Genomic DNA, 24267 nt, shown 5'->3' on the forward strand with positions numbered 1-24267 from the left:
GGCACTGCCACCGTGGCAGCTAATTAAAAGAACAATGGCCAAGGTTGTGTCCCTGATCATGATCACCAGGGACATGATTCTGAAGGTAAGCGCACCCCAACAGAAACGATCCTGGAATGTCCACTTTGCCATGCATGTGCAGGTGCAACCACGTGCTCATAGAACCATGCAGAAAGGGTTTCGCGACGCAATCGATCTCAAGCTTTATTTGAGGAACAGTCTCGTAGATATAATTCAAACTCATCGAAGGCTGAGCAGCGAAACTGGCATAGTATCCTGCTACTGTTACACACATCGCTTCGTTGACACAAACCAGGACGGCTGCAGACAATTTTGCGAATTTGCTTGCGAACGTCCTCATTCAGGCGATCTAACCATTTCGATACACTTGCCAAATTTATGGCTTTTTGCACGAGAAGGATTGGCTGCTGGCTTAACGCAGATCTGATCGTCACCTGACAGAAGACCAGTTTTAAGAACGTAGAAGTGTAAATTCTAGTTGTACCTGCAACGGCCATGCATCAGCAGCCTTGGGGACGCTGATGGTAGCCGCGTGAATGCATGTCTGCACGGAGAGTCCTTCAGCAACACCTTAGCAAAGGAGCCAAATTTTTCCAGGACAGCAACGTCAGAGCAGACTCAAACAGCATCAGCAGCTGCGGTGCTCGGTCACCATCGTCGAATGAGCATTGGAGGGCTGACAAGGTCATGATGCCTTTCAGTACGAGCTGGACATACCAGAGTCAAGCGGCGCAGGGCAAGGCTTGCACAAACCTGCTGCGCCAGACAGGCCATACAGCAGCTGCCTGCAGGCACATTCCCAGCAGTCTGCTGCTGCATCCACACAGCAGGCTTGGCCCAGCGGCAGCTGATGGCAGCTTTGTGAGGAGGGTCTCCCAGATGGCAGCGAGACCTCACCTGTGTAGCACTGCTGTAAGGTTTACCGGCAGGCACAGCATTGACAGATATGTGGCGTGGCATGGGATCAGAAGGCACAGCCATGCAGTGGGCGAGCGTGACCGCCTCACCAAGTGCATAGCAGGGGCGTTTGGCAAGGATGCAGCGTGCCCGCCCCACTTGCAGATCCAGCCGCGGACATCGCAGGGCCCTGGGCGCAGCAGCACCACCTCTGCTGTGGCTGTTCGCACTGACACTGCGTCAGCACATGCCCTGCAGAGCCCTGCAGAGCAGCAGCCAGCCAGATGGCAGTCAGGCCCGGACGCTGGCGGCATGCTTTTGAATGGGGAAGCAAAGCCAGCAGCTGAGCCTGCATCTGGAACCCACTCAGACCAGGTGAGCTGATGCTAGAGTCCCATCTTGAAGGCCAATGGTGTCGAGGCCGTCAATTCGACTTCTTTTGGGTATTCAAGTGTGCCTCAGAGGTAGTCGTTCGTACCTCTGACAGAGTCGTATTTACAATGCAGGTGCGGCAGTTGGAGGGAGCCTTGGCTGCGGCCACTGGCATGGTGGAGGGCACTGTGCATCGAGTGACGTTCAAGTCTCCCGACGGCTACACCGTGCTGAAAGTCAACGCTGTGCAAGTTGCGGGCAAGCCGCCTGATGCTCAACCTTCACCCGCAGCCGCATCAGCTGCCCACAGAGGTAGGTCTCAAGTGCCAGACTGTACTCCAAGCACATCCATGTCATGTGTTGTGTATCCCTTGTCTGGAGGGATTGCTTCAATGTTGCACTTCCCTGGATGTCAAGGCATAAAGCTGGTGTTGTGCAGGCTCCCGGACAGGCAACATTGTGACAGTGGTGGGCACTTTCCCACACGCGGACAGGGGCCAGCTGCTGCGCTTTGCTGGGCACTGGGACGTGCATGCCAAACATGGCACGCAGCTGAAGGCCATTGCCTTTGAGGAGGTCGTGCCGCAGTCCCCTGACGCCATTGCAGCCTACCTCTCCAGCGTTATCCCAGGCAAGAAGACCTGTGTCTTCTTAAAATTTCATTGCACACCCCATGATAGCTGTCTTTGTGAAAATTCTTTGCGCCATGCTCAACAGGTGAAGGTGCTGTCATTTTGATTGCTAAAAATGAGATGTAATGCAGGAGTTGGACCTGTGTTTGCGCGAAATATGGTGAAGCAGTACGGGACCAGCATCCTGAATGTCTTGGACAGCCCATCAGCTGCTACCAAGCTCACGGCCTGTCAGGGGATCGGCAGCAAATTCGCCCTGATGATCAAGCACAACTGGGACGAAAGCAGAGGTACACTTCTTCCCACTCCCCTCCCTGCAGTTGCCGCTTCTTTCTCTGTCCTGCTATGGAGATACCGGTCGGTGGTCATAGAAATTTCTGCGGCTGAGGCAATGTGTGCCTGGCAGGGACGCGTGATGCACGGGCGTTCCTGAAGAAGCTGGGAGTTGGGGGGAAGCTGGCGCAGACGCTGGTGGAGCGCTATGGTCTCCACACGGAAGCCTGCCTGCGTAAAGACCCCTACTCCGCGCTGTTCTCCATCCCCGGCGTCTCCTTCAGGTGCCGCTATCCTCTGTACATCACCCACACTTGTCCTCATGCATCACTCTTCTTTGTCAACCCTGCTCATTGAAACAAACTTGCTTGTCAGCCACGGCGGTGTAGGCGATACTTTTTGCGGCTGAGGCGTCGCGCTTCCCATGTTCCAGGGCGGCGGAGGATCTTGCGCGTGCGGTTGAGGCGCCGTCGGACCTGCTGTCCAGGGGCGCGATGGCCTTCCTGCACACGCTGCAGCTGGCGGCGGACAAGTCGGGGCACACCCACCTGCCCTGGAATGTGCTGCTCTCCGAGACCCTGCGCCTCATGGCCAGCTCAGGTGCGCTGCTTTTGCCATCTCTGGCAGCTGCAATTGCACCTTCAAAGAGTACGTGCTGTACACGGCACTTTTCTTTTGTATGTTGGCCTAATGAGCGTATTATTGTGGTGGTGATGTGCTGAGAGAATGGGCTGATGGGTGAGGTGGTTGTGTGCAGGGAAAAGGTGGGAGGACGAGGAGTCATTGCGGAGGGTGGCGCAGCGGCTGCAGGAGAGGGGCTTGCTGGTGGTGGAAGCTCCGGAGGCCCCTCTGCTCACCCAAATCAGCGCGGCGCAGGCTCCCACGCCGCCCCTCTCGGACGTGTTTGGGGATGCCGACTCCCCCGTGCGACCCCACCTCATCCGTTCTGCATGCATTCATATACAGCCCTGCCCATATAAAGAGGAGTCCTTGCCAAAGACTTGACGCATGCAGAGGCAGTCAATGATGCCAGCCATAAGGAACGCTAGGATTCCGCGTGCCCTAAAATTGCACTCAGACAGATAGCAAGGGAATACAATCAAATTAACGGCCCACTTACTATCGGACTGGCCCAATAATCATAACAATGTGTTGTGCGCAGGAGGGCGGCAACTGGCAGGATGCAGCCCAGGAGGCTGCCAGGAGGGAGTCGCTGCAGGCCTACCTGGCTGTGCGCATGACTGGCGTGGGGCCCTGCAGGGCGCGCCAGATGGTGGACGAGTTTGGGGAGCGCATCATCCGGGTGCTCAACGGCGGCGCGGTGGCGGCGGAGAAGCAGCTGATGAAGCTGAAGGGCGTGGGCAAGATCACCGCTGCCAGGATGAAGGCCAGCTGGGACAAGTCCAAGTCCAAACGTGCGCGCCCATGCCCGCCTTGTTATCACTAAACTGGCTGCTTGGCACAGGCATCTCCTTACTGCTGATTCTGATGAGAACTTCCAAATGAGTCTGCTTCTGGGTTTATTTTGAAATTGTGTGACGGCTGGCGTGGCATGTACAGACGCGGCATGGGTGGACCCCACGGCAGGCTCATCTGCTGCAGGCCCTCTGAGTGAATCTGCGCCCGCTGCAGAGGCGCTGCCCTGGCCGTGGCATGCTGACTCGCGCTGCTACCTGGCAGGCATGCACCATGCAGAGGTACCTCCCACCCCACACCGACATGTGAGTGGGTGGAAGTGTTCCATTCGGCACGAATTTTCTTTTAAGTCAGAAGCCGGGTGGCCATATCTTGTCCTGATTTGGCGAGGGTGCTAATTTGGCGACTGCCTAATTTGGCGTGGGAGCAAATTTGATGAGGGTGCGCATGGCAGGTTCGGGTGGCGGCTGCGCTGGTGCGCATTGCTGCGCAGGAGGAGCAGACGTTTGAGAACAGGGAGGAGTTCTTCAAAAAGTGGTCCAATGCGTGGCTGAAGACACAAAGCGCTTCAGGTGCTTCACTCATGCCCGGCCGTTCTTCACGCTTTCTTCTCTTTAGACAGCTGCCAAGAAGGAGCAGTGCTGGTGCAATATAGGTAGGGACTGCTAGATGTTCTGGCTGCCGAGTAAGCTGGAAAAGTGGCGTCGCAGGGAACGCGGCGGGGCTGAGTGAGGGGCAGAAGGCGGCGGTGCTGAAGGCAAGCACAGCTCCTCTGGTGGTGCTCACGGGCGGGCCGGGCTGCGGCAAGACATTTGCCACCAAGGCCATTGTGCAGCTGTGGGCCCGCCAGGAGAAGGACATCCGCCTGGCCGCCCCCACAGGTGCTGCTCCTTTGCCTCCCCATACTGCATGCAATGATCAATCTCCTGCAAAAACTTAGGCTATCCTTCAGAACTGAATAAAATTAAGTGAGACCCTCAGGCACCGGCTTCACCCCCAGGTGGGGCAATTAATCGCTTGATATTCACAGCGTGAAGACAGGCCCGTTTCAGTTTGACACGATACGTAAACACTCACAGGGAGGGCAGCGCAGCGCCTGCAGGAGGAGGCCGGCTCAAAGCAATCCAAGGCCACGACGCTGCACCGCCTGCTGGGCTACAAGTCGCGGGGCCAGCGCACTGCCAAGGACGCCGCCTCTGGTTCCAACGATGAGGTCAGGACTTCATTTTCTATCACTTCACCTTGTCCAGGGCATTGTCAAGGGTACTGTGCCTGTGCTGAAGCTGGGAGCTCAGGGTTGTAGGATAGAGATGGGAGCACTGTGCAAAGGAGTCACAGTCTGCACAGTGATCCCTTTCGGGTCTTCTTGGAGAAGTGCTGTTCCTTGTGTCTCACGTTGGAGCCCAGCTGCGGGACAGGTTCTGTGAAACCCCATTGGAACCTGTGCGACAGACATTCAAACAAGCATCATACATCTATGATTTATCGTGTGTGAATGAGCGGGAGCTGCGCACAGGGAGTGGGTGACATGGAGGGCACCTTCACGGTCAATGCAAAACGGCCGCTGGAGTGCGCGAGGGGGAGCCTGGCAGTGCTGGTGGACGAGGCGAGCATGCTGGACATGTCTCTGGCGGCCGCCCTTCTTGATGCGCTGCCCACCGACCGACCCGTCCAGCTCGTCCTTGTCGGTGCGCTGCTCCCCTGCCCTCTCTATATGCACCTTCATCGGTTCTGCCCGGCAGTGTGCAATGGACTCACACTTGTCTCTCGCAGGCTTTCAATGTGGCGTCTCATATGCTAGAGGAAGCATCACGCCTGCCTGACTGCATTGGCTGCAGTATTAGAAGAAATTGCCAAGGCCGCCTGGCATGAGAGATGTTTGTCCTAAGTAACTTGCAAATTTCCGTGCTCGTGCTCGCATTCAAGTGCGCAAAACTATGGTCTAAGCAGCACTGACTCAATTGGTGCGTGCGCCGCGGTGCTGCAGGCGACGCGGACCAGCTGCCGCCGGTGGGCGCGGGCTCGTTTCTGGCGGCTGCGATAGAGTCGGGCGCCGTGCCGGTGGTGGATCTGCGCGAGGTCTTCCGCCAGGCGCAGGGCTCCGCCATCGTCAAGGCCGCGCACGCAGTCCACGCCGGCGCCATGCCGCCCCTCACCCGCGTCGCCCCCCGCATCCCCTCCCAGGTGCGCACACTGTTGCATTGCAGGAGCTGCTGCCCCGACACCAAGGTGATTGGATGTAGCATATGCCCAAGTTCTGCAGCCAGGGTTTGCGGTCACTGTGCGTCATACCAGAGGCCCTGAATTGGCATTTTTCCTCTAAAAATGGGGACAGGCAGAGTCTGTCATGGAGCTTAATGTATGTAAGCTCAGGCCAATCTTCGCGGCATTGTTGCCTGCACTACAAGATGCTGATTGTCTAAATTGCAGAGTCGACGAGGGTGCGGTCTGTTGATGTGTAGGCGGCGCGGGAGAACGAGGCGTTGTGGGTGGTTCCCAGGAGCACGGCGGGCATTGAGGATGAGGTCGTGGCCACCGTCAGTGGCAGCCTCCTGTCAGACCGCGGCATCGACGCAAAGACCGACATGCAGGTGCGCGCAGCCGCCTCCCTTGACCTGGCAAAAGCTCCTGCCTGACTGTATACCAGCAGCCAATCTGCGCATTGCTTGCTCTCCCAGTAAGGGGCCCTCTCTGAAAAGAAATTGGCAGGTATCATTCGTAGCGGGGCTGAGGGGATTGTGGTCATGGTCGCTGTGCAGGTGCTGTCTCCGATGCGGAGGGGCCCCGCGGGTGTGCAGAGCCTGAACGCGCGGCTGCAGGCGCTGCTGAATCCGCCGCAGCCGGGCCGTGCGGAGATCAGCCTGGCAGCCGCCAGCGATCGGCCCCAGCTGCTGCGCGTGGGCGACCGCGTCATCCAGGCGCGTTTCCTCCTTCCTTGCCCCAAGCAGCATCTATCTTGTGCCTGGCCCCAATGCTCTTCACTACCAAAGATCTGTCACTTGTCAACATTTTCATAATATAGTAGGCGCGTTCTTGGGCCCCATCCCTGTCAGGATTGTTCACCGCCAGAACAAATGCTTGCTGTGTTGAATTGGCGAAAGAGGCATTTATCTGCCTTAGCATGGGGGCCTCACCGGGTGTGGTGCTGGTGCGCAGGCGGTGAACAACTACGACAAGGACGTCTACAACGGCGATCCCGGCTACATCAGCGAGATAGATGCCAAGGCACGCCGCGTCATTGTGGACTTCCCCTCCGCCTTATCAGGTGCCTGCCCCTCCCATCACCCGCCCCTCCCTCTTGTAATTCTCCGGCCTTTAGTAACCAGATGACCTCTAGGTGAGGTGACCTATCACAGCATGCATATAGCAGGAATGTACAAAAGGCAAGCCTGGCTCGGTCAAACTAAACTTGACGCACATGCAGGTTCTCCTGTCAACAGATGATGCTTTGCACAACAGAAAGCATCACTGTGGCGGTTGTATTCATGAAGGAGTTGTGTCGGGTGATGCAGGGCCGAAGCGGGTGGAGTATGTGGGGCCGGAGCTGTGGGAGGTGGAGCTGGCGTGGGCGACCACCGTGCACAAAGCGCAGGGCTCCGAGTCTAAGGCCGTCATCGTCGTGCTGTCCCCTAACCAGCGCCCCCTGCTCACCCGCCGCCTCCTCTACACAGGTCCCGCCCCTGCCTCTGGACCCTCATCCTTGCCCACCAGACTCTCTCCTGATACGAATGTGAACACATTGGAGTTTAAATTAAAATAAATCTAGCAAGCCTGGCAAATTGTGAAGCCCCTGCCTTCACTTCCTATAGCTTGACACTTGGCGCAACAGCAGCAAGGAGTTTCTGCTGCGAGTCGGCTGCAAATCACCAGCGGGGAGAGTTTGCTGATGGTGACGGGGGTGTGCATTGGTGCGTGTGCAGCGCTGACGAGGGCGCGGGAGACGGTGATAGTGGTGGGCCCGGAGGCGGCCATCCGCACGGCGCTGCAGGACGTGCAGGGGGACGTGCGCCTCACCTCCCTCCACGACCGCCTGGCTGCCGCCGCCGACAGCGCCGGCCTCGCAAGGTGGCTCCTTTGTGGAAGACTATTATCACCGCCCTTGGCCTGATGTGCCATGCCCAAGTCTCATCCTATAAGAGAGCTGCTCTCCACCATTTCTTATACTACAATACACATGCAGTACTCACACAGGGATCCGCACCCTGGGGTTGCCCCAACGCAACATGTTATAGGATTTTCTCCAGCTCATGCTGCGGGACAAACGCATGGAGCTCTGAGCGTGGTTTATCGGTGGTGCAGGTGCGTGCCGGTGGTGTACGGGGATGGGGTCTCCCCAGTACTGGCCGGCGCGGAGATGGCACAGGCAGTCGCAGAGTCCCTCCAGCAGGCCAGCGATGCTGAGGCGGTGGCAACACAGCACCCATCTAAGGAGTTAGGCTTTCCCCACAGCAGCACAGCAGCGACCCCAGAAGTGGACACGCTGACAGTCCGCAGCAACGGCGTGTCTGGCCGCATGGCCCCGGTTGCCACCAGGCGGGCACCGCTGGCCAGCAGGCCTCTGGCTCTGAGCAGCGCTGCAGCACAGAAGTGGGGAGCTGGAAAGAGGGATGGCAAGGGGCTGAGCGTTGAAGACGTGGCTGCATAAGATATGAATTTGCATGGGGTCGAGCGTGTGTGCGCTACTGTATTTGTCTGAGAGCTGAGTGATATTCTGTCAATGTGGACCTCAAAAGGACAAGCCAGAGGCGCCACAGTTTGCATTTACGTTTTTCACGTGCCTCCCAAATTTGTTTGTACCAGTTCGTCCTTGTGCATATTGACGCCTCGCTCAAAGGAGGCCCAAAGCGGCTTTCATGGAATCTCCCCAGACGTGAATTTCCCCTTTCCAATTGGTAGGAACTGCATGCCCCAAATATTTGCGCCAAAAGGGATCTTTTGGAATGGGTGCTTCAGATGTCAGCAGAGTAAGGTTTTGATGGGTCCAGGAAATCCAGTGCCTCATGACCAGTATCAATGTTTGTTGTGCATGGTCATGTGCATCCATGAGGTTCTTCAGCAACAGCTGAATTGATTGTAACAATGGATTTTCAACATTGCACGGATCCTCACGATCAATTCACTTGTGATACAAGAAGACAATGCCAAACACGAAAAAGGCTGCCATTGTCGAAAACACGCTCATGTAGTACGGATATGCAGCCACCAGGAACCTCTCAAACTCATTGTGCCGGTAGGGTCGCACTGACACCTGCATGACGAAAATGATGCCATTAGCCAGGCAGCATTGACTGTTCCGTTCAAGATGTTTGCCACTGAACACAGTGAAAGCGGGCACATTCATTCATGATGGAAGGGGCCTCACCCTCTTTGCCAAGTCCAGAGGCGTGTAACCTGGTTTGCGGTAATTTATGACAAACTTGTAAACACCGTACACATCTGGCACCTTGAAAGCTGTGTAGAAGTGCCCCTGCAAACAAGAACACAATGTTTCAGCTAACTGTAGCTGATGGTGCATGTTTTGAAGTTGCATTAGAAGGATGCCGGCTGCATTACTGGGACCATGCTACGTGTCTCACCTGGTCATTGTGCTGCAGGTCGGCACGGACATAGGGGTCCAGCATCACAAACTCCACCTGCACATCATCAGCCCTGCGCATGCAAGCACCCACAACTTTATCCCAGAACAATCTGGCCACACCTGGGGCAATCCAACAGCCAGCACCAGGAGCCTCACACGGCAGTCTCCCTCCTTTGGCAGCACATCCAGCCTTGAGGATCAGCACTGGCCCCTTTTCAAGAGAATATAATATCGAATTGCATGCAAGCCAGGGAACGCACCTGAATGGCTGCCAGATGCCGCCCACAAGCTCGTGGATGTCAAGGCCGAACTGGAGGTCGTCAGTGACGCGGTACCAGTCCGGCTGCTCCTGCTTGCCAGCATGGCTGTGGTGCAGATTGGTCACCCGCAGCACACCCCGCTCATGGAAGGCCCAGCGGGTCACCTCACTGCAGAACGCCCTGTTACCCGCCTTGCTGCACCTACTTCCCAGCAACAATAAAGTGTTGGCTGGATGCACCATTGCTGGTGCAGGCAATGCAGAGCAGATGCACAGGTGAGATGTGCCACGGCAACAACGCTCCATGCAAAGCTAGGTGCATGCAGGAAGTACTGGAATGATGCCCTGGCGGTTGCTGTGGCACTGATTTTGACAGCATCCAGGCATGTGAGCCAAGCGCTGCTTCGAACAGTGCATTCTTCAGATGATAGCATGACATGCAAGACTCGTTATCCCTACATGATGGACGCAAGTCAGCGGCGCACTTCTTGCCGGATGAGGTTTCAAAGCCGGCAGAATTGAAGTAGGCATTGCTGAACATGTCCACAGACCCTGCTACCACAACGCGTGCACCACTCCTAGCCTGCAGACATCCGCATGGCACTTCCAGTTCATGATCATAACTCCCACATATGTATGAGCACAAAGATGGGGCTGTGATCGTTCTGGTCTAAAGAAGGGGCATCAAGTCCAGAGCCAGTTTGTCACCTGCACACCGGCCACCAGAGTGGCGTGGCCATTTGCCACCAGGGGATTCTCAGTCACTGCCTTCCCATGGAGATAGCTGAAGGCCGTCTCTGGGGCGCCCAGAATGCTGATGGCCTGCACATCCAGCCAACGCCTGTGTCAGCATGGGAACAGACTTCTCAGCAGCAATAAATGTACATTGCGCAGAAATGGCACTCACCAGTGTGCTCTCAGGCGAGATGCTTGCAGCTGTCCCCTTGAATAAGATGGGGGAGCGGTCAGTGAAATTTCCAAGCACTGCCTCAGATTGCACAAACTCCTCCGAGGCAATGAGGCTGTGGCCGTCGCTGCTTGACTTCACAAAACCCACATGGTCTGTCACCACTGTTCCCTTGGCCTCCAAGTCAATGCCAATGTCCGCCACCAGACCCCTGGAGGACCACCAGACAACCCATGGGTGAGAGCAGACTTTTTGGATAAAGCTGGCTGGGTCAAGGTGGGCATGAACGCACCTTATCAGCTCAGAAGCCTTCGAGTCCACTGCAATGAGTACATCATTGCCGGCATCGACAAATTCTAAAAGAGTGCCGTCGTCAATGTCGCCACCAAAATCTGCAATCAGCAGCAATCAGAACCACGGTCTCCTCAACAAGAAAATTCTATCAACGAATTCAAGAAGCCAGAACAACAAAGACGTTAAAATGTAGTTCTCCCATTGCACTGACATTCAATAGATGGATGGCCTTTTATATAAAAACTCAACCAACATTAAAGTTTTGATGAAGCGATCTGCTTTAGCCATAATCTGCAACGTCTTCCTTGCCTGTTGCAGAAGGCGCGAAGACGATAACCTTTTGATACAGCCATTCGTCCCAATCCTTCAGCTGCAGTTTTCTATCGCTAGCAGACTTGAAGGAGATCTCGTATCCTCTGCTGCTCAGGTCACTGAAGAAGAGGCTGTGGGTGCTTCGTATGAGAGGATCGTCAAGCAGCACAAGTATTTTTTGTTCTGAGGCTCGACATGTGAGTGCTGCTGCAAGCAGCAGGAAAAGAACTGGTCTGATCATTGTTCTGGACCGACCATCAACACCCATGACTCAGACACCACCCATGAAAATTGCCCTGCTGAGGCACTGAACTATTCCACTTCGCACTGCGATTCTCAGGTCGATGTGCTGCTCAACAGGAGTGCACTTGGACAGTGACTTGGTGCAGGGTGGAACGCGCACATCAAGCTTGAGATATCAACCCCCATCACCTTGCGTTACAGGGGTGGAAACCCTATCCAATCTTAATCTTTTCTTTAGATACGCAACTCATAGATTGTCCTCGTAAAGCATAATTCTGCGCTCAGTAATCAGTTTCTGTCGCTCAGACACAGGTTCCCAAGTCTGGAGGTTTCGCTCGGCTCTTGCAACAACATCACAAGGTGCGTGCCGGATCCTCGACTGGACCTTGGAGATTTAGTGCTGCTCACGTTAGCACAATGTGTTCAGACACGTCCGGATGGTTGATTTCCTCTCTGCGATGTAATGCAACAACGCCCTCTGTCTCACCGCTCTTGCTCTGCAGGTCGGCGTCATGGTTCACCTGTCGGGCAGTTTCCTTGGCAGCACCACCGCTCTGGCACCTCAGAATGGGGCCAAGACGGTCATGGCTGCTACGAAAATCGTGAGGAAAGCTCAGAAAGCTGCCAATTCGGCTACCCGCACCTACAAGAAATTCGACGGTGAGCGACAGGCATCGATACTTTGGGACAAAGATATGGTATGCACACTTCAATGCTACGCGAAGTGTGAAGGATCATACTTTTGACGATGCTATGTACTTTCTGTTCAGGTGATGCACTGTGGCTACCCAACACACAGAGGCCAGCCTGGTTGGATGGATCTTTGCCAGGAGACCGGGGATTCGACCCATTGGAATTATCGAAACCATCAGAATTCCTTCAGGCATGTGCCAATGTGGCTTACGATTGTCCTGGTGCCATATCAGTGAGTCCCAAAACATGCGGCATCAAAGTCTGCCTTCGTGTGCACAGGTTGATCTGGACCAGAGTGACATCAACAAGTCTGTGAACAAGGCGGGCGGCATTGTTGGCAAGTACAGCAGCTCCAAGGTCCAGGCAACTGGCGCTGCTCTGTCGCCATACTCTGAGGTGTTCGGCCTGCAGCGCTTCCGCGAGACAGAGCTCATCCACGGCAGGTGTGGTGCCTCATTTTTGCTTGGAAAGAAACACTGAGTGAAAGCACATTCCTGTTGAATTCTTAAGAGTTTTCCCTTTGACTTTTGGATGTGGATTAATACCTCAAAGGCATGCAGGTGGGCCATGCTCGGAGCGCTTGGCGTCGTGATCGCAGAGGCAACCACCGGTGTATCCTGGTAGGCACTGTCTGAAGCCATGGCAGCGTCCGTCTGCTCTCTCTGACTGTATACGCAATGCTTACAAGGATGCTAGGTTGCTCTTGCATGCATTCCTTAGCTGCATGTGACATGACTGGAGGCAAATTTGAGCTCCTCGTGTGCTTGCAGGGTGGATGCTGGCAAGGTGGAGCTGGACGGCACACAGTACCTGGGCTTCAGCCTGCCCTTCTCCATCAGCCAGCTGATCTGGATCGAGGTCCTACTGGTGGGCGGTGCTGAGATCTACCGCAACAGGTCCACCGACCTGCAGGAGCGCATCTACCCAGGTGATCCACCCTTGCCTCATCACCTGACTCGCCTTCCAAAACACACTGGAAGAGCAGCACACCGGGGAATCTACCAAATCTGCTAAAGGAAATGCGGTAAGGTGTGCGTCTGTCATGCAGGCGGCCTGTTTGACCCCCTGAAGCTGGCGTCAGATGACTCTCAGAGGACATTCAAGCTGCGCGAAGCAGAGATCAAGCACGGGCGCTTGGCTATGGTGGCATTCTTGGGTGCGCAATTACAATCCAGGCAAAGCTTGTATGAGAGGTCGCAATGGCCTTGAGCTTGGGAGTTGTATGGCACTGTGAAGCCCAAATGCACAAGAAATCTAGCCACTGTCTTCACCTTCTTGGTGTGCATGCGCAGGTTTTGCAGTGCAGGCAGGATTCCAGGGCCAGGGGGCTTTGGGTTCACTCGCCAAATTCGCCGGCACATTCTCATCAGAGCTTGCAGACAAGATTGACCCCACTGTCTGACTTCCAGAGCCGCAGGTCCTTTTCCTGCAGGATGCAGTGAACCCTTGTATTTGTCTCCTGTCACTGCTGTGTTGTATTGTGTGAATTATGGTGGAGAGACAATTGTATCTACTTCAGACAAGCTCCACCATTGTGTGGGTTGGATCCTTTTATTGGAGCTAAGAGCAAGTTGGGTGGGCTGCGTCACAGTGCTTACTTATGATCCGGATGAGACGAAATTTTGAGAGAGGTTGAGAAGAGAAATTTTGAGAGAAGGCGTCAGGCATCAGAGATTTTCGTGTGCAACCTGTGCTTTTCACAGATCGGACAGTTGGATTTGAGGGTATCGGTGTTGCAAGTTTGAGAGTACTGCATTACTTGGTAGGTATATAAATGCATTGCAATTGCTGGTTTGCTGTGCAAGTGTAGAGCGCTTTTCATGCACTGCAGTGCATGATCACAACACTTGAAGAATTTTGCATGCGAGCAAACACAAGCAGTGTAGGTATGATGCCTGTTGTGCTTGTGAGTGTATGAAGAAGATATGATGCCAGCTTGGCACGTGCGCCAAGACAAGATGGATCAGATTCTGGCATCCATAGCGTTGACATAGGTTACTGTATCAATCTTGCAGTTCATGCACTTTAAAAAACAAGCTGCATTTGAGCACCAAGTAGCTCACCAAGTACGCAAAGTGACGCATCGTCCCCAACCCACACAGCAATTGCATATCGTCAACTCAGGAACCCAACGACCCTCAAGTGTGACACCTGTCTAATGCACAAACGGAAAGGCAAGGTAAAGCTTATGCAGACAGCACTGTCACAGCATGTAAGCATATCAGGCTTCAATGCAATAAACACGAAAAGCAAGAACCAGCAAAGCAATGTCAATCTCAAATGGTACGCTGACGACAGGCTTGGGGACATTTGACATCAGCTTCTGCAGCTGTGCTCTGACCACAGCTAGGCGGTGACAAACACCTCGTCACGGCCGTGGTGTTGTACAATTTGATGCTGGATTTCAGAGCGAACAGTGTCCACGCTTGTCAAAGTGAAGAATAGCAGCCAAGTTCTTGCAAGCAGCCCCGAAGAAAGCAAAGTTGTACTGGAACGTCACGGAGAACAGCAGTTTTATCCTTCAGGCAAATCTGCGAGCACACTGGTATTAACACTACAAGTAGAGGCACAGGGCAGCAACAGCAACAGTGCAGCATGAGAGAAGCAGCAAATTTGTCCAAGAGGAGCCCTACTTGTCGATCTTGACGGTGAGGGTTCGGCCCTCTAGCTCTGTGCTGTGCAATTCCCTGACAGCTTTGTCAGCATCTTCCCTGGAGTCGAAGCGCACTGTACCGTAGCCCTGCAAAAACCAGCCCGGATTATGCACCATTCTCACGTCGTCAAGCACTGCATGGAGAGCAGCACAAACATAATGATACAAAGAAAGCCTCACCCTGCTGCGGCCATCCTTGCTGATGACAACTTTGGCCTCCACGGCGGGGGCACAGTCTTCAAAGAGCGCTGACAGATCCTCGTCCCTGTACTTCCATGGAATGCCTTGCACGACCACCTGCACACAGTCAGTGTTAGGTTGTGTCAGCAATGCACTGGAGCGCTACAATTGCAGCAATTTGCTGAGGAGTATCAGGGCACCAAAAGGCTCACACCAGCCATCGGGAGGCCGAGACAGGCAATGTAGTACATGCAAAACATTGCGCCATGACTCAGATGCCCTCTCAGTTTCTTGCATGCCGATTGAATGCCGGGCACTCTGAGCACACCTGCAGACCACTGGGTTCCTGCAGGGGCTCGCTGGCGTGATCGCCGTTGAGCTTGGCCCCTTCCTGCGACTGCTGTGCGGTGCCGCGGCGGCTGCGGCGCGGCGGGCGGGCGCCTTCCGGCCTCTCGATGCCGTGGTCCTTGTTGTACTGCTTCACGTCCCGGTCCTCCCTGTCCTCGCGCACCAGGATCTTGCGCCCTGCAATCTCCTCGCCGTTGAACGTGTTCACAGCCGCCACAGCCTGGCGAAACAATTGCCAGTTTTCAGAACATGAAAGCCTGGAACCGCCGCCTCTCACAGTCAGAATGAAGCCTGACATGCTGTGATCATCAGTCTTTCACAGGATCATGGCTCCCACCTCCTCGGGCGTCTCAAACTCCACGATTCCCCAACCTTTTGAACGCCCTGCGCAGAACCACACCGGGTGCTCATCCTTGAAAAGCAGCAGGAGAACAGCAATGTGGGCCTGGGGAGGCTAAATGGCAAGCATCCTGGCAACCAGGGACGACAGGACACCAGGGTGCCCTTGGGCAGGGATCCAGATTGGCACTAGATAAGCCATGCACAGGAGAAAGGAAGTGACTTTCGCCGCACCAGCATCATCTCTGACGACGTTGGCATAGACAACCTGCGAACAGATGTGGAATTGCGTTACTGGAGACCCTCATTTTGGGTGAGCAGTACAACAGGAAAAGGGTTAGAACCTCTTTGAGCGCCGGAGACTGGAGGAAGCCAGGCGACACAACACCTTGTCAGACTAACAAGTTGGACTGAAACCTTACCGTTCCTATCTCGCGGAACTTGTCCTTCAAATCCTGCCAGGAAGTCTTCCACGCCAGGTTGCCGACGAAGCAGCGCTTTCCTGGGAACGCGAAGCCCACGTTAATTTGGCAATGCAGGGCAAGACAAAGGTGGTGCCTGGGATGCTTTGGTCGCTACGCACACTGGGAATGGCCCTAGGACCAAGAGCGATGATTATAGCGACCGAAGTGTAACCAAGCATCAAAGTGAAAACACCGCTCACAACCCAGGTGAACGCCGCACAAAATCTTGAAAGCCCTGATTCGATTGAAGCAAGGCAAAGGGGCTGTACGACTAGGCGACGAGTCCGCGCTGTCCACAATACAACCTCTGTGCAAAGCGCGTACAAAAGCGCCAAGGACTGGTACTTCGGAGGGGGGAGAAAGAGCACGAGCACGCACCAATCCGCATCACCGACTGCATATCTGCCTCCTCCGCCATCCTGTCCTCTCGACACTGAGGCCTCTTTGCTTGCTGGCTCCCTCCTGCTTGCCAATCTGAGTGAAAACGCGTGAAAGCGTGACGCCAACAGGACATCGCCGTCAGTCAGGCTGGCGCAGTTGGCGACGTCAGATCTATCCACTCACGTGCCATGCGAGCGAGGGAACCCCTTAAAGTCTCGTGTGACACATATGTCCGGCAATTCATTCTGCAAGTGGAAGATGTGCATGCGCTTTCCCATCGTCTGGTCTTGTACATGATAATGGCTCGTCAGCAGCTCATACCAGCATCATTGGTAGCAATTAAGACTCCTTGATCGGCCTTGGGAAAGTATTTGGCGTGATTAAAGGCGTGTTCTGCCTCTATCTCGGGCTGTAGCAGTATCATTGTAAGGTCTTGGAATTGCTACGGTTGATTGTCCATTGGTGCGGATTATAACTCTCGAAACTTCAGGATTGCTTTTCTGATGGCGCCCAACAACGATCAGCTTCCTCTCGACGTGAATTATGCGAAAGTAGCGGAATGGATGGTGCGTCTGAATATGATAATTTCCTGGAAACTGTGAGCAATGTCCTGCAAGACTGTATGCGAGAATCACTCAGGCAATTCGGTGCACTTGATTCTGATAGGCAAGCCGCCAAAGACTGCCAAAGGACTGGCATCGAAAGCTGCAGATCATCATCTCAAAGGCAGAGGAAGCGGCGCAATCCTTGCCAGCGCACGTCAAGAGCCAATCAGAGAGCTCTGCTCATGACTACTCAGCTGCAAAGCACATACGCGACATCCTCGCATCCACCTCAGAGAAGAGCCTGTTTGGAAGTCTTGTGGGACCGGCTGGTGTCTGGGACAAGATCGTCCGCGCCTATGAGAAAGACAGTGAGCGCCGTATGCTGCTGTGTTCTGATCTTCTTGTTTGCAGCAACCGACGCAGTTAATCTCCTCTCCCCCCATACCTACAAATGTTCCCCCGTGCCCTGCAGATGTGTACCTGGGGGAATGTTCCCTCACGCTGGCACGGAACGTGGACTATGAAGTCCCTTTCTTCAAGCGCCAGAAGGCCAAGTACCAGCAGCAGCTTGTGGACCTGGAGCGCAAGCAGACAGAGCACTTGCACAGCGCAGCGCTTGCTGCTCGGGCATACCAGCAGGTGCATACACTTTACTCGCAGCACCTCACATCACAGCCATGCGCTTCATTATTGATTTTGCAAAGTTGAATCGTCATGCTACGGATACAACAGACTCTTGCCTGCCTTGCAGGAGTGTGAGGGGATGGGCATTCAAGGCGTGAGGATAAGGTCAGAGCTGCGCTCTCTTGTGAAGGAACTTCCAGGCACCTTCCTCGAGGTTGGTCAGAGACTGCAGTCCAAGAGTGTGTCAGAGGCAACGCAGTACTACATACAGTTCTTGGCCAGCACTTCCACAGCGACAGGCTCGGCGGCAGAGCTGCTGCCGACACTCACAGCGGTGTGCGAGGCGGACCTAGCGGCTGACCTGGCAGCGGCACAGTCGCAGCCAGACACAGCCGAGGCGGCTGCAGTGACAGCAAGCAAAGAGGCACGCAGCCAGGAGACTACTTCTCCTAGCCAGGATGCGGGGAGTGAGGGAGCAGGCCAGCAGTCCAGCACGGATGGTCTAGGGGAGATCAGCTGGGACATTGATCTGAGCGCTGTTGGAGATGCCACACCTGACGAGGCAGGACCCAGTGCTGCCATCGACTGGGACATTGATGTAACTGAGGCAGCAGAGGCAGCAGACCATGGAGAGGGGACCCCACAGGTCAATGGCAGCGGGCTAGTCTGCGACACTTCATCAGCACAGAGTGGTCCAGGTGCAGGCCCAACACTTTGCTGGCAGGCTCACTGCGTGATTCGACAAAGGGATTTCCTGTGACAATTGTGCTGCTGTGCAGGAGGTATGCTGGGACGGCTGGTGAGTGATGGAGAGCTGCGCAGCAGTCTGCTTGATGAGCTGCACGAGCTCAGTGCCTTCCTACGCTCAAGGGCTTCTGAGCTCACGTCCTCAAGCAGCAGCTTCCTGGCGGACACACCTAATGCCCTGCAGGATTTGTCAGCCGGCACAGTGAATGGTTGGCTGCAGGTGCGCAGTCCCCTTCGTCTATTTTGCAACAGGCAGATTGAAAAGTGTTGCATGTTGAACTACAATTTAGATTTTATAAAATACAGAATAAGGGTGAGTACCATTGACAGGAGCTGGAGAGTGCAATCAGCCAGATGACAAGCCCCAGGACTGCGCAGCTCCTGCTGTACAAGACATCGGATCGATACCTCGATCGTGTCACAGCTGATCTGCAACAGAAGGCTGGGCAGGAGAAGAAGTTTCGCAGGTGAGAATTCGGGCTTTCCTTTGTACTTCCTTTGGGCACTCTTTGTGTGTCTTGTGTCTCCTACATCCCGGGCTGAATTCCTGCAGTGAACATCATGTTCTGTTGCTTACATGCAGGATGGCTCAGGAAGTGGAAGGCCGCAGGCAGGCGCTGCAGGGAAATCTTTCGGATGATGCATGCAAGCTGGATGCTGTGCTGCAGAGGACCAGGGACATCAAGGGCTTGGTTGAGGATGCCCTGTCGCAGCAATTCAACAGGCGTGTGCTTGTAGTCGGGGAGATCAATAATGCTTTGGATTAGGCCTGCACTGCTGATCAACCTCAACCTGCATAAGCTTATGAGTCATGATTTCAGGAAAAGACATCTCTCATAAATTTACTACTATCCATGCAAAGGTGTGGCTTAACACCAAGTATCTTCACGTTTACTAATAGATTACTAAATCTTCCCATACGAGACAACAAGCCCTTGGCTTCTCGCATCGAGGCACCATTGTGATCATGGCGAGCCCGCCTGGTGAAGAGACCGAGGGCGTCTTCGACATTGAGGAAATTGATGGCACGTCACCATCATCGGTAAAGCATTCCTCGCAGAGTTCTGAAACCAAAGAAAATGAGGCATCTACTAGCACAGCTGGAATCAACGAGGACATTGAGCTATCGAGACGGGCGGTGCCCGTGGTGGAGGTAGACGAAGATGTCTGCAGTATCTGCTTGGACGATTTCACTTCCGAGGACCCGGAACAGAGAACCACCTGCCAGTGCGTGCCCAATCATCCACTTTGGTTTCGTTGCGATGATCGGTGGCTGCTGGAGTCTGTTGCTCCTGAAAGACAAGGTTTTTGGTGCTGCTGGTCTTTCATTTCGTTGACAAATCATTCCTGGGAACCAAGATTTGTTCTCTTATGTCGTGTACGAATTATGTCTGGCCTGATCTGAACGTGCACTTCTTTACGATCTTCTGCAGGCATCGTTACCATCTTCAATGTATCATGCAATGGGCGCAGCGCAGCAGAGAGTGCCCCATGTGCTTCAAGGCATTGCAGTTGCAGGTGACAGCAGCTCTTACACCAGTATGTTGAACACCGATACCAACAGCTTTGTTGGAGTGCCTGGAAAACGTCCAAAGAATCCAACTTCGTGCATATTGAATGCAATTGAACTCGCAATACAGCAGATCAGGACACGGCCTTTTCCCAGGCCTAGTAAAGAGCAGACAAAGCACAACAGTGTCTTGGCCACCCGCAGGATGAGGCGTTGAATGAGCTGTTGCCCTTTGGAGAGTATGTGCCACCTGAGCGGCTGGCGGCCAGTGCCCCGCACTTTATGGTGGGCCTTGATGCGTGGGAGCTAGAGCACCTGCTGCACCGCCTGGCTGCCGCAAACACAATGGATGGCATGTCTTCAAGGCGGGATCGGCGGCGGCACCGCTCGCATGCGCATGCCAGCTCCTCCGCGCAGGAGCGGCACTCCGTTGGTGCGCCTGCAATCTTCTGTATTGGGGCATTGCGGTCTTGATGGCATGTGCTTCAGTCCTGAAGCATCATCTCCTGGGCGATGATTTAACTGGACAAATGTGATCATGTGTGCGTGCAAATGTTCTGATCAGCATACCCTGTGTTGTGCCACAGATGGCGAAGCGAGTAGTCATGCACACGACAGCGGCCACGTGCGGAGTCGGATGTCAGGGGCAGGCACGAGCATCAGCCATGCGGACGGCGCCTTGAACGGCATCCCTGATGACGCCGCCATCCACCCCTCTTCCTGGCCGCCTCCCTCACAACGGAATCTCATGCAACAGGTGCCCATCCCACTGACCTGTCTGTTGATATTCCATGGCCAAGCTTTCCCATGTCATGCTCCAGAAAACTTGATGGATTTTTAACACTTAGGAGCTGAGCTCGTAGTTGGGTGGACTGAAAGTGCAGCAAGGGAGAGGGTCACGCTTATGAGTATATATGAATGAGAACCTGTCAAGAACATATGCAGCAAATCGGGATCAGTAGAAAACCTACCAGTTCTGCCATCGGGCCCTGTCAGGCAGACAGGCGGCAAAGTGCAGACAACAAACAAATGACCTGGTTCAGTCGCTGGGAGTGTATGCTGCACGTGAGTCTTGGACGCATGCTGACGCTGATTAGTTTTGGCGGGTGCAGTCGGCGCCGGGGGAGCCGCGGTCGCCGCAGGCGCGGGGGATGGGCATGGACCTGCAAGGGCTGCGCTCGCGGCTGGCGGGCATCAAGGACACTTTTGCCAACACCACACGCAGCCTCAAGGGCCGCTGGGGCCAGCGCTCGGCCTCCGACCACAACGGCCACCATCAGAGCCACCACCACCACAGAGGCGGCTCCCCTCCAAACACACCCTCCACATCTTCATCCACCCATATGGCCACTCCCCAGCGCACCACGTCTTCCTGAGACCGTCCACCCCTCGCAACGCCCATTATCTCGCCCCCTGGCAGGGGGACACCAAACGGGGGTGACGGCATGGTTAATTATAAAGAGGCAGCAGGGAATACGGGGCCTGGTAATCAGTGGTTATACAAAAGGGTGATGGCCTGTGAAGAGGTTTTGCCAGTCCTGGCGGAAGGGGGGCACTTGATGACCCTATGTTGGCTCTTCAATTGGTGGTCAAGTGCAGCTTGGGGTCATTAGCCCTGATCTGCTGGATACCAAGGCATGCTGGGATGCACGTTGAGAAATGAGGCGATTGCAAGAGAGCAGCAGCGTTGATGAGCAGAATTTCTACCGTCCAGCTCGATCTCCACATATACTAGCGTCCAGCTCGATCTCCGAATACAATCACATGAGGTCTCTTGTAGATTGTTGCTAGACATGGAGCGGCTGTTGCCTTCAAAGGCATGTTGGCAGTTGTGTACAATCATCTCCCCAGGTAATTCTGGCTGTCTTTAGGACAATTGTACATGTTGTCTGCAGCATTTCTACTGCCTGTTGGCTGTTCCTGTGCTTGGGTATCTGTGCTGAGCACAGATGCCAGGCTGGTGCAGATCTTGCTGGCATGGAAACGTTTAAACCTTGGTATTGCAATGCCAACAAGGTGCAATATCTGAGATTCAATTGCTTATGGGCCTGGGGCGTTAATAATTCAGGGATAGTCAGTCATACCCTTCAATTGGAAATCTCTCCAAACATTACAGTGTGAGATCTTGTAAAAAACAATTTCCAGATCTCTCTTTCAATTTTTACATGTAAAAAGCGATCAGGCAACAGGGACGTCCTGTCGACAGGCTCTCTTGGACACACTGTATCTTCATGAGCTCTGTGACTCTGACACAAGCAGCATGCTATATGTATACAGTACTGCACCAGTATCCATGTGCTGTGTGGGCGGAAATCGGGGAGGTACTAGTATTGTGGGCGGAAAGGGGCGGGAGGTAGTAGTATTGTCAGTGCTGTAGGGGGTTTGTGGAAGGTTTCATCGTGTCAAAAGTGCCACGCAGCTCAACATACCACTCCTGATTTTGGGCAGAAAACACATTCAGATGTGCCATGTGCCAGAGCTTCCGACATCTTAGATCATCTAGCACTACAGTGGAGCTTCACAGGTCATCTGGCACGGGCGCTCCCATGGGCTGGCCAGAAGCAGCGAGCGCTTTCTTTTGTCGCTTGCTCGAGGCCAGAGCACCCCTGTGAAACCAGATTCTTCAATGTAAGCATAGCAGCAATAGCATAGATGCTAGCATTGCTGCAGATGCGCACATCTGTCAGCCTGTGGTGTGTGAAAGAAAAGTGCGCAGCTTGCCTGGGTGGTGGCTTGGGAGGTCGTCTGTCAGGCAGGGCTGCCCTTTGCCATGGGGCCTGCGCCTGTTGCATGCTCTGCAACTGCACTGTTTCTAGCACCTGCTGCTGCTGTTCAGGTGACATGCCTGACGAGAGGAAAGCTTCAAGATCTGACAGATCTGCATCATCCGCGCAAGTGTACCCATAGAACACCATGGACGCCTGATGCTGTGACTCTGTCTCCGCCCATCTCAAGCATCTGCAAGGCTCAGCAACACAAGTGTCTTCAACAGCATTCCATTGCTGTTCCATGCGCATGACATACTGGTCCAAAATTGTGCCAGATGCACTGTTGACTCAGCAGCACATGCAGAAGTCTGTCGATGGGAAGGGCAGGACGCTGCTCACCTTATGCTGATTGATACGCTGCTGGACTCCTTAAGGAAGGATGCAAGATTGCCATCATTTGACAGCTCAATCTCCACCGCCTCCATGGCATTCCCGCCAATCCAAAGGTGCGCCTCTGCCTCCTCAGGTGTGAGGCACGTGCCTCCCAGCTCGGAAGACAGAGCTCTGGTGTCATCCCAAACGCCTCCCTTTTGAGCACACCTCTGTGGACTGGGGTTGTGGTCGTAGAGGCAAGCATCTGTGACATGATGTATGTTCCACCCTGAATGCATGGGAACAGGAGTTGATTATAGTGTAAGATTCCCGTTCCCAACAGACACTGCATGGAAAAGCAGCATCAGGAGGATGTCAAGCAGATATGGGTGCGTGGACTTCGATTCAATCCGGAAGAGATGAGCGGAATTACCATCAGTCTTAAGAGTGTTGGCAAAGAGGCCGTCAAAGTGTTCTGCTTGATGCTCCTGTGCGTTAGCGGCAGGGGAGCCCAGCCGCCGATCCTCTTTCAGAAGGCGCGGCCATCTGAACACATTAGCGCCAAGGTCTGTGTGGCACCACCGCATCCTGCCCAAAACATCACAATCAGTAATAAACAATGGCTTGCTCTGATGGCACGCCAAAAGTGACACTGGCACTGGCAGCAATCTGCTCAGATTGATTATTGGACTGGATCGGCAGTTGGATGCCTCACCTGTTTGGCTTGCATGCAGGCAATCCTTCAGAGCGATGAAACCGCGTGCATGGAGGACCGGTGACGCGGTGATAGCGGCTGTAGAAGTCAAAGGCGATGACATCAGCCTCTTTCGGAGCGGTCATGATCCTGTCAAAGAAGGTGTCCGCATACAAGTTGTCCCCATTTGTGGCAAGGACCCATTCTGTGCTGGCGGGGCAAGCCCGAAACGCTTGGTCTGTCAGATTGTACAAGAGACCTGCATCAGGCACAATGCACTAAATGAGTCAGCTCGGTTCTGCTACCACCTTCTGCAAAGGAACTTTGTGGCATTGCTTCTTGAGCAATGCAGAGTGTGCATACCATGGTAGCCGGGCACCCAGGCTCCTCCATGCTTAGAAGTGTACTCAGTCCCAATCAGCTCAGCGAAAATCCAGATCCGATCGTCAGCGATCTCTGCCAAAATTGTTGGCAGCCGAGTGAAGGGCCTCGAGTCCATGACAACCAGCAGGGCCTCCCACCTGAGCAGCCCTTGATTTCATAAAATAGTGCCAGGAAGCAATACCATATGTGCATTAGACAGCATGCAAGCAGATGGCTCACTCCCAGAGAGTGGATGAGGCACGCCAGTGGATGATTTCACCGGTTATAATGTTGGCGTTGAAGGGAATGTAGTAAGCCTTGGAGCAGGCCATCGCCATGTCCCCAGTAAGTGCGAATCACGACGCACACGCGCGTAGCGTCGTCTGGCGCGGCGTTTGAGCCCGCAATAGATGACAAATTGGTATCATCGACAGCATTGGTG

The 24267-nt window shown here is 54.3% G+C and overlaps 7 protein-coding genes across 7 annotated transcripts; 4 read left to right on the top strand and 3 right to left on the bottom strand.

Moving 5' to 3' along the window:
* Positions 1-34: 34 nt before the first annotated feature.
* Positions 35-8256, top strand: COCSUDRAFT_83515 (hypothetical protein; the record flags this gene model as incomplete). The annotated part of the gene is made up of 20 exons (XM_005646213.1): positions 35-85; positions 1084-1293; positions 1582-1602; positions 1843-1933; positions 2329-2479; positions 2629-2795; positions 2953-3119; positions 3358-3610; positions 3828-3892; positions 4105-4183; positions 4322-4492; positions 4691-4824; positions 5128-5299; positions 5599-5795; positions 6074-6202; positions 6371-6508; positions 6768-6876; positions 7124-7282; positions 7532-7676; positions 7911-8256. The coding sequence occupies 20 exons, from the start codon at positions 35-37 to the stop codon at positions 8254-8256; spliced, it is 2955 nt and encodes a 984-aa protein (XP_005646270.1).
* A 413-nt stretch (positions 8257-8669) lies between these two features.
* COCSUDRAFT_67006 (Dolichyl-diphosphooligosaccharide-protein glycosyltransferase 48kDa subunit) lies at positions 8670-11301 on the bottom strand. The gene is made up of 9 exons (XM_005646167.1): positions 10959-11301; positions 10648-10747; positions 10356-10566; positions 10157-10270; positions 9934-10031; positions 9450-9650; positions 9188-9260; positions 8974-9078; positions 8670-8859 (listed from the first exon to the last, which is right to left on the bottom strand). Exons 1-9 carry the CDS (start codon positions 11227-11229, stop codon positions 8728-8730), a joined length of 1305 nt encoding a protein of 434 aa, XP_005646224.1. The 5' UTR covers positions 11230-11301; the 3' UTR covers positions 8670-8727.
* A 184-nt stretch (positions 11302-11485) lies between these two features.
* Positions 11486-13106, top strand: COCSUDRAFT_30169 (chlorophyll a/b-binding protein CP29; the record flags this gene model as incomplete). Its single annotated transcript, XM_005646168.1, has 7 exons — positions 11486-11564; positions 11708-11864; positions 11975-12087; positions 12177-12340; positions 12458-12517; positions 12668-12825; positions 12946-13106. Exons 2-7 carry the CDS (start codon positions 11717-11719, stop codon positions 13104-13106), a joined length of 804 nt encoding a protein of 267 aa, XP_005646225.1. The 5' UTR covers positions 11486-11564; positions 11708-11716.
* Positions 13107-14526: 1420 nt separating this feature from the next.
* COCSUDRAFT_43344 (G-strand telomere binding protein 1) lies at positions 14527-16299 on the bottom strand (the record flags this gene model as incomplete). The annotated part of the gene is made up of 7 exons (XM_005646169.1): positions 14527-14637; positions 14731-14847; positions 15059-15298; positions 15416-15462; positions 15652-15685; positions 15840-15919; positions 16260-16299. 7 exons carry the CDS (start codon positions 16297-16299, stop codon positions 14527-14529), a joined length of 669 nt encoding a protein of 222 aa, XP_005646226.1.
* Positions 16300-16765: 466 nt separating this feature from the next.
* Positions 16766-18945, top strand: COCSUDRAFT_56877 (DUF773-domain-containing protein; the record flags this gene model as incomplete). The annotated part of the gene is made up of 7 exons (XM_005646170.1): positions 16766-16828; positions 16974-17175; positions 17280-17446; positions 17559-18129; positions 18211-18398; positions 18509-18645; positions 18762-18945. The coding sequence occupies 7 exons, from the start codon at positions 16766-16768 to the stop codon at positions 18943-18945; spliced, it is 1512 nt and encodes a 503-aa protein (XP_005646227.1).
* Positions 18946-19145: 200 nt separating this feature from the next.
* COCSUDRAFT_56878 (hypothetical protein) lies at positions 19146-21064 on the top strand (the record flags this gene model as incomplete). Its single annotated transcript, XM_005646171.1, has 4 exons — positions 19146-19331; positions 19893-20121; positions 20276-20445; positions 20801-21064. The coding sequence occupies 4 exons, from the start codon at positions 19146-19148 to the stop codon at positions 21062-21064; spliced, it is 849 nt and encodes a 282-aa protein (XP_005646228.1).
* Positions 21065-22206: 1142 nt separating this feature from the next.
* Positions 22207-24163, bottom strand: COCSUDRAFT_56879 (hypothetical protein; the record flags this gene model as incomplete). The annotated part of the gene is made up of 6 exons (XM_005646172.1): positions 22207-22294; positions 22796-23057; positions 23202-23336; positions 23542-23721; positions 23826-23993; positions 24106-24163. The coding sequence occupies 6 exons, from the start codon at positions 24161-24163 to the stop codon at positions 22207-22209; spliced, it is 891 nt and encodes a 296-aa protein (XP_005646229.1).
* Between the last annotated feature and the right edge of the window lie 104 nt (positions 24164-24267).

The sequence above is a fragment of the Coccomyxa subellipsoidea genome, assembly GCF_000258705.1.
Source record: "Coccomyxa subellipsoidea C-169, whole genome shotgun sequence".
NCBI classification, from domain to species: domain Eukaryota; kingdom Viridiplantae; phylum Chlorophyta; class Trebouxiophyceae; family Coccomyxaceae; genus Coccomyxa; species Coccomyxa subellipsoidea.

Coding starts and splice junctions, on each gene's coding strand:
- COCSUDRAFT_67006 (XM_005646167.1), bottom strand. CDS start 11,229: ATGGGTGTTGATGGTCGGTCCAGAACAATGATCAGACCAGTTCTTTTC. Junction 10,271..10,355: donor TCTCGCCTGAGAGCACACTG/GTGAGTGCCATT, acceptor CTGGATGTGCAG/GCCATCAGCATTCTGGGCGC. Junction 9,261..9,449: donor GGCATCTGGCAGCCATTCAG/GTGCGTTCCCTG, acceptor TTGCATGCGCAG/GGCTGATGATGTGCAGGTGG.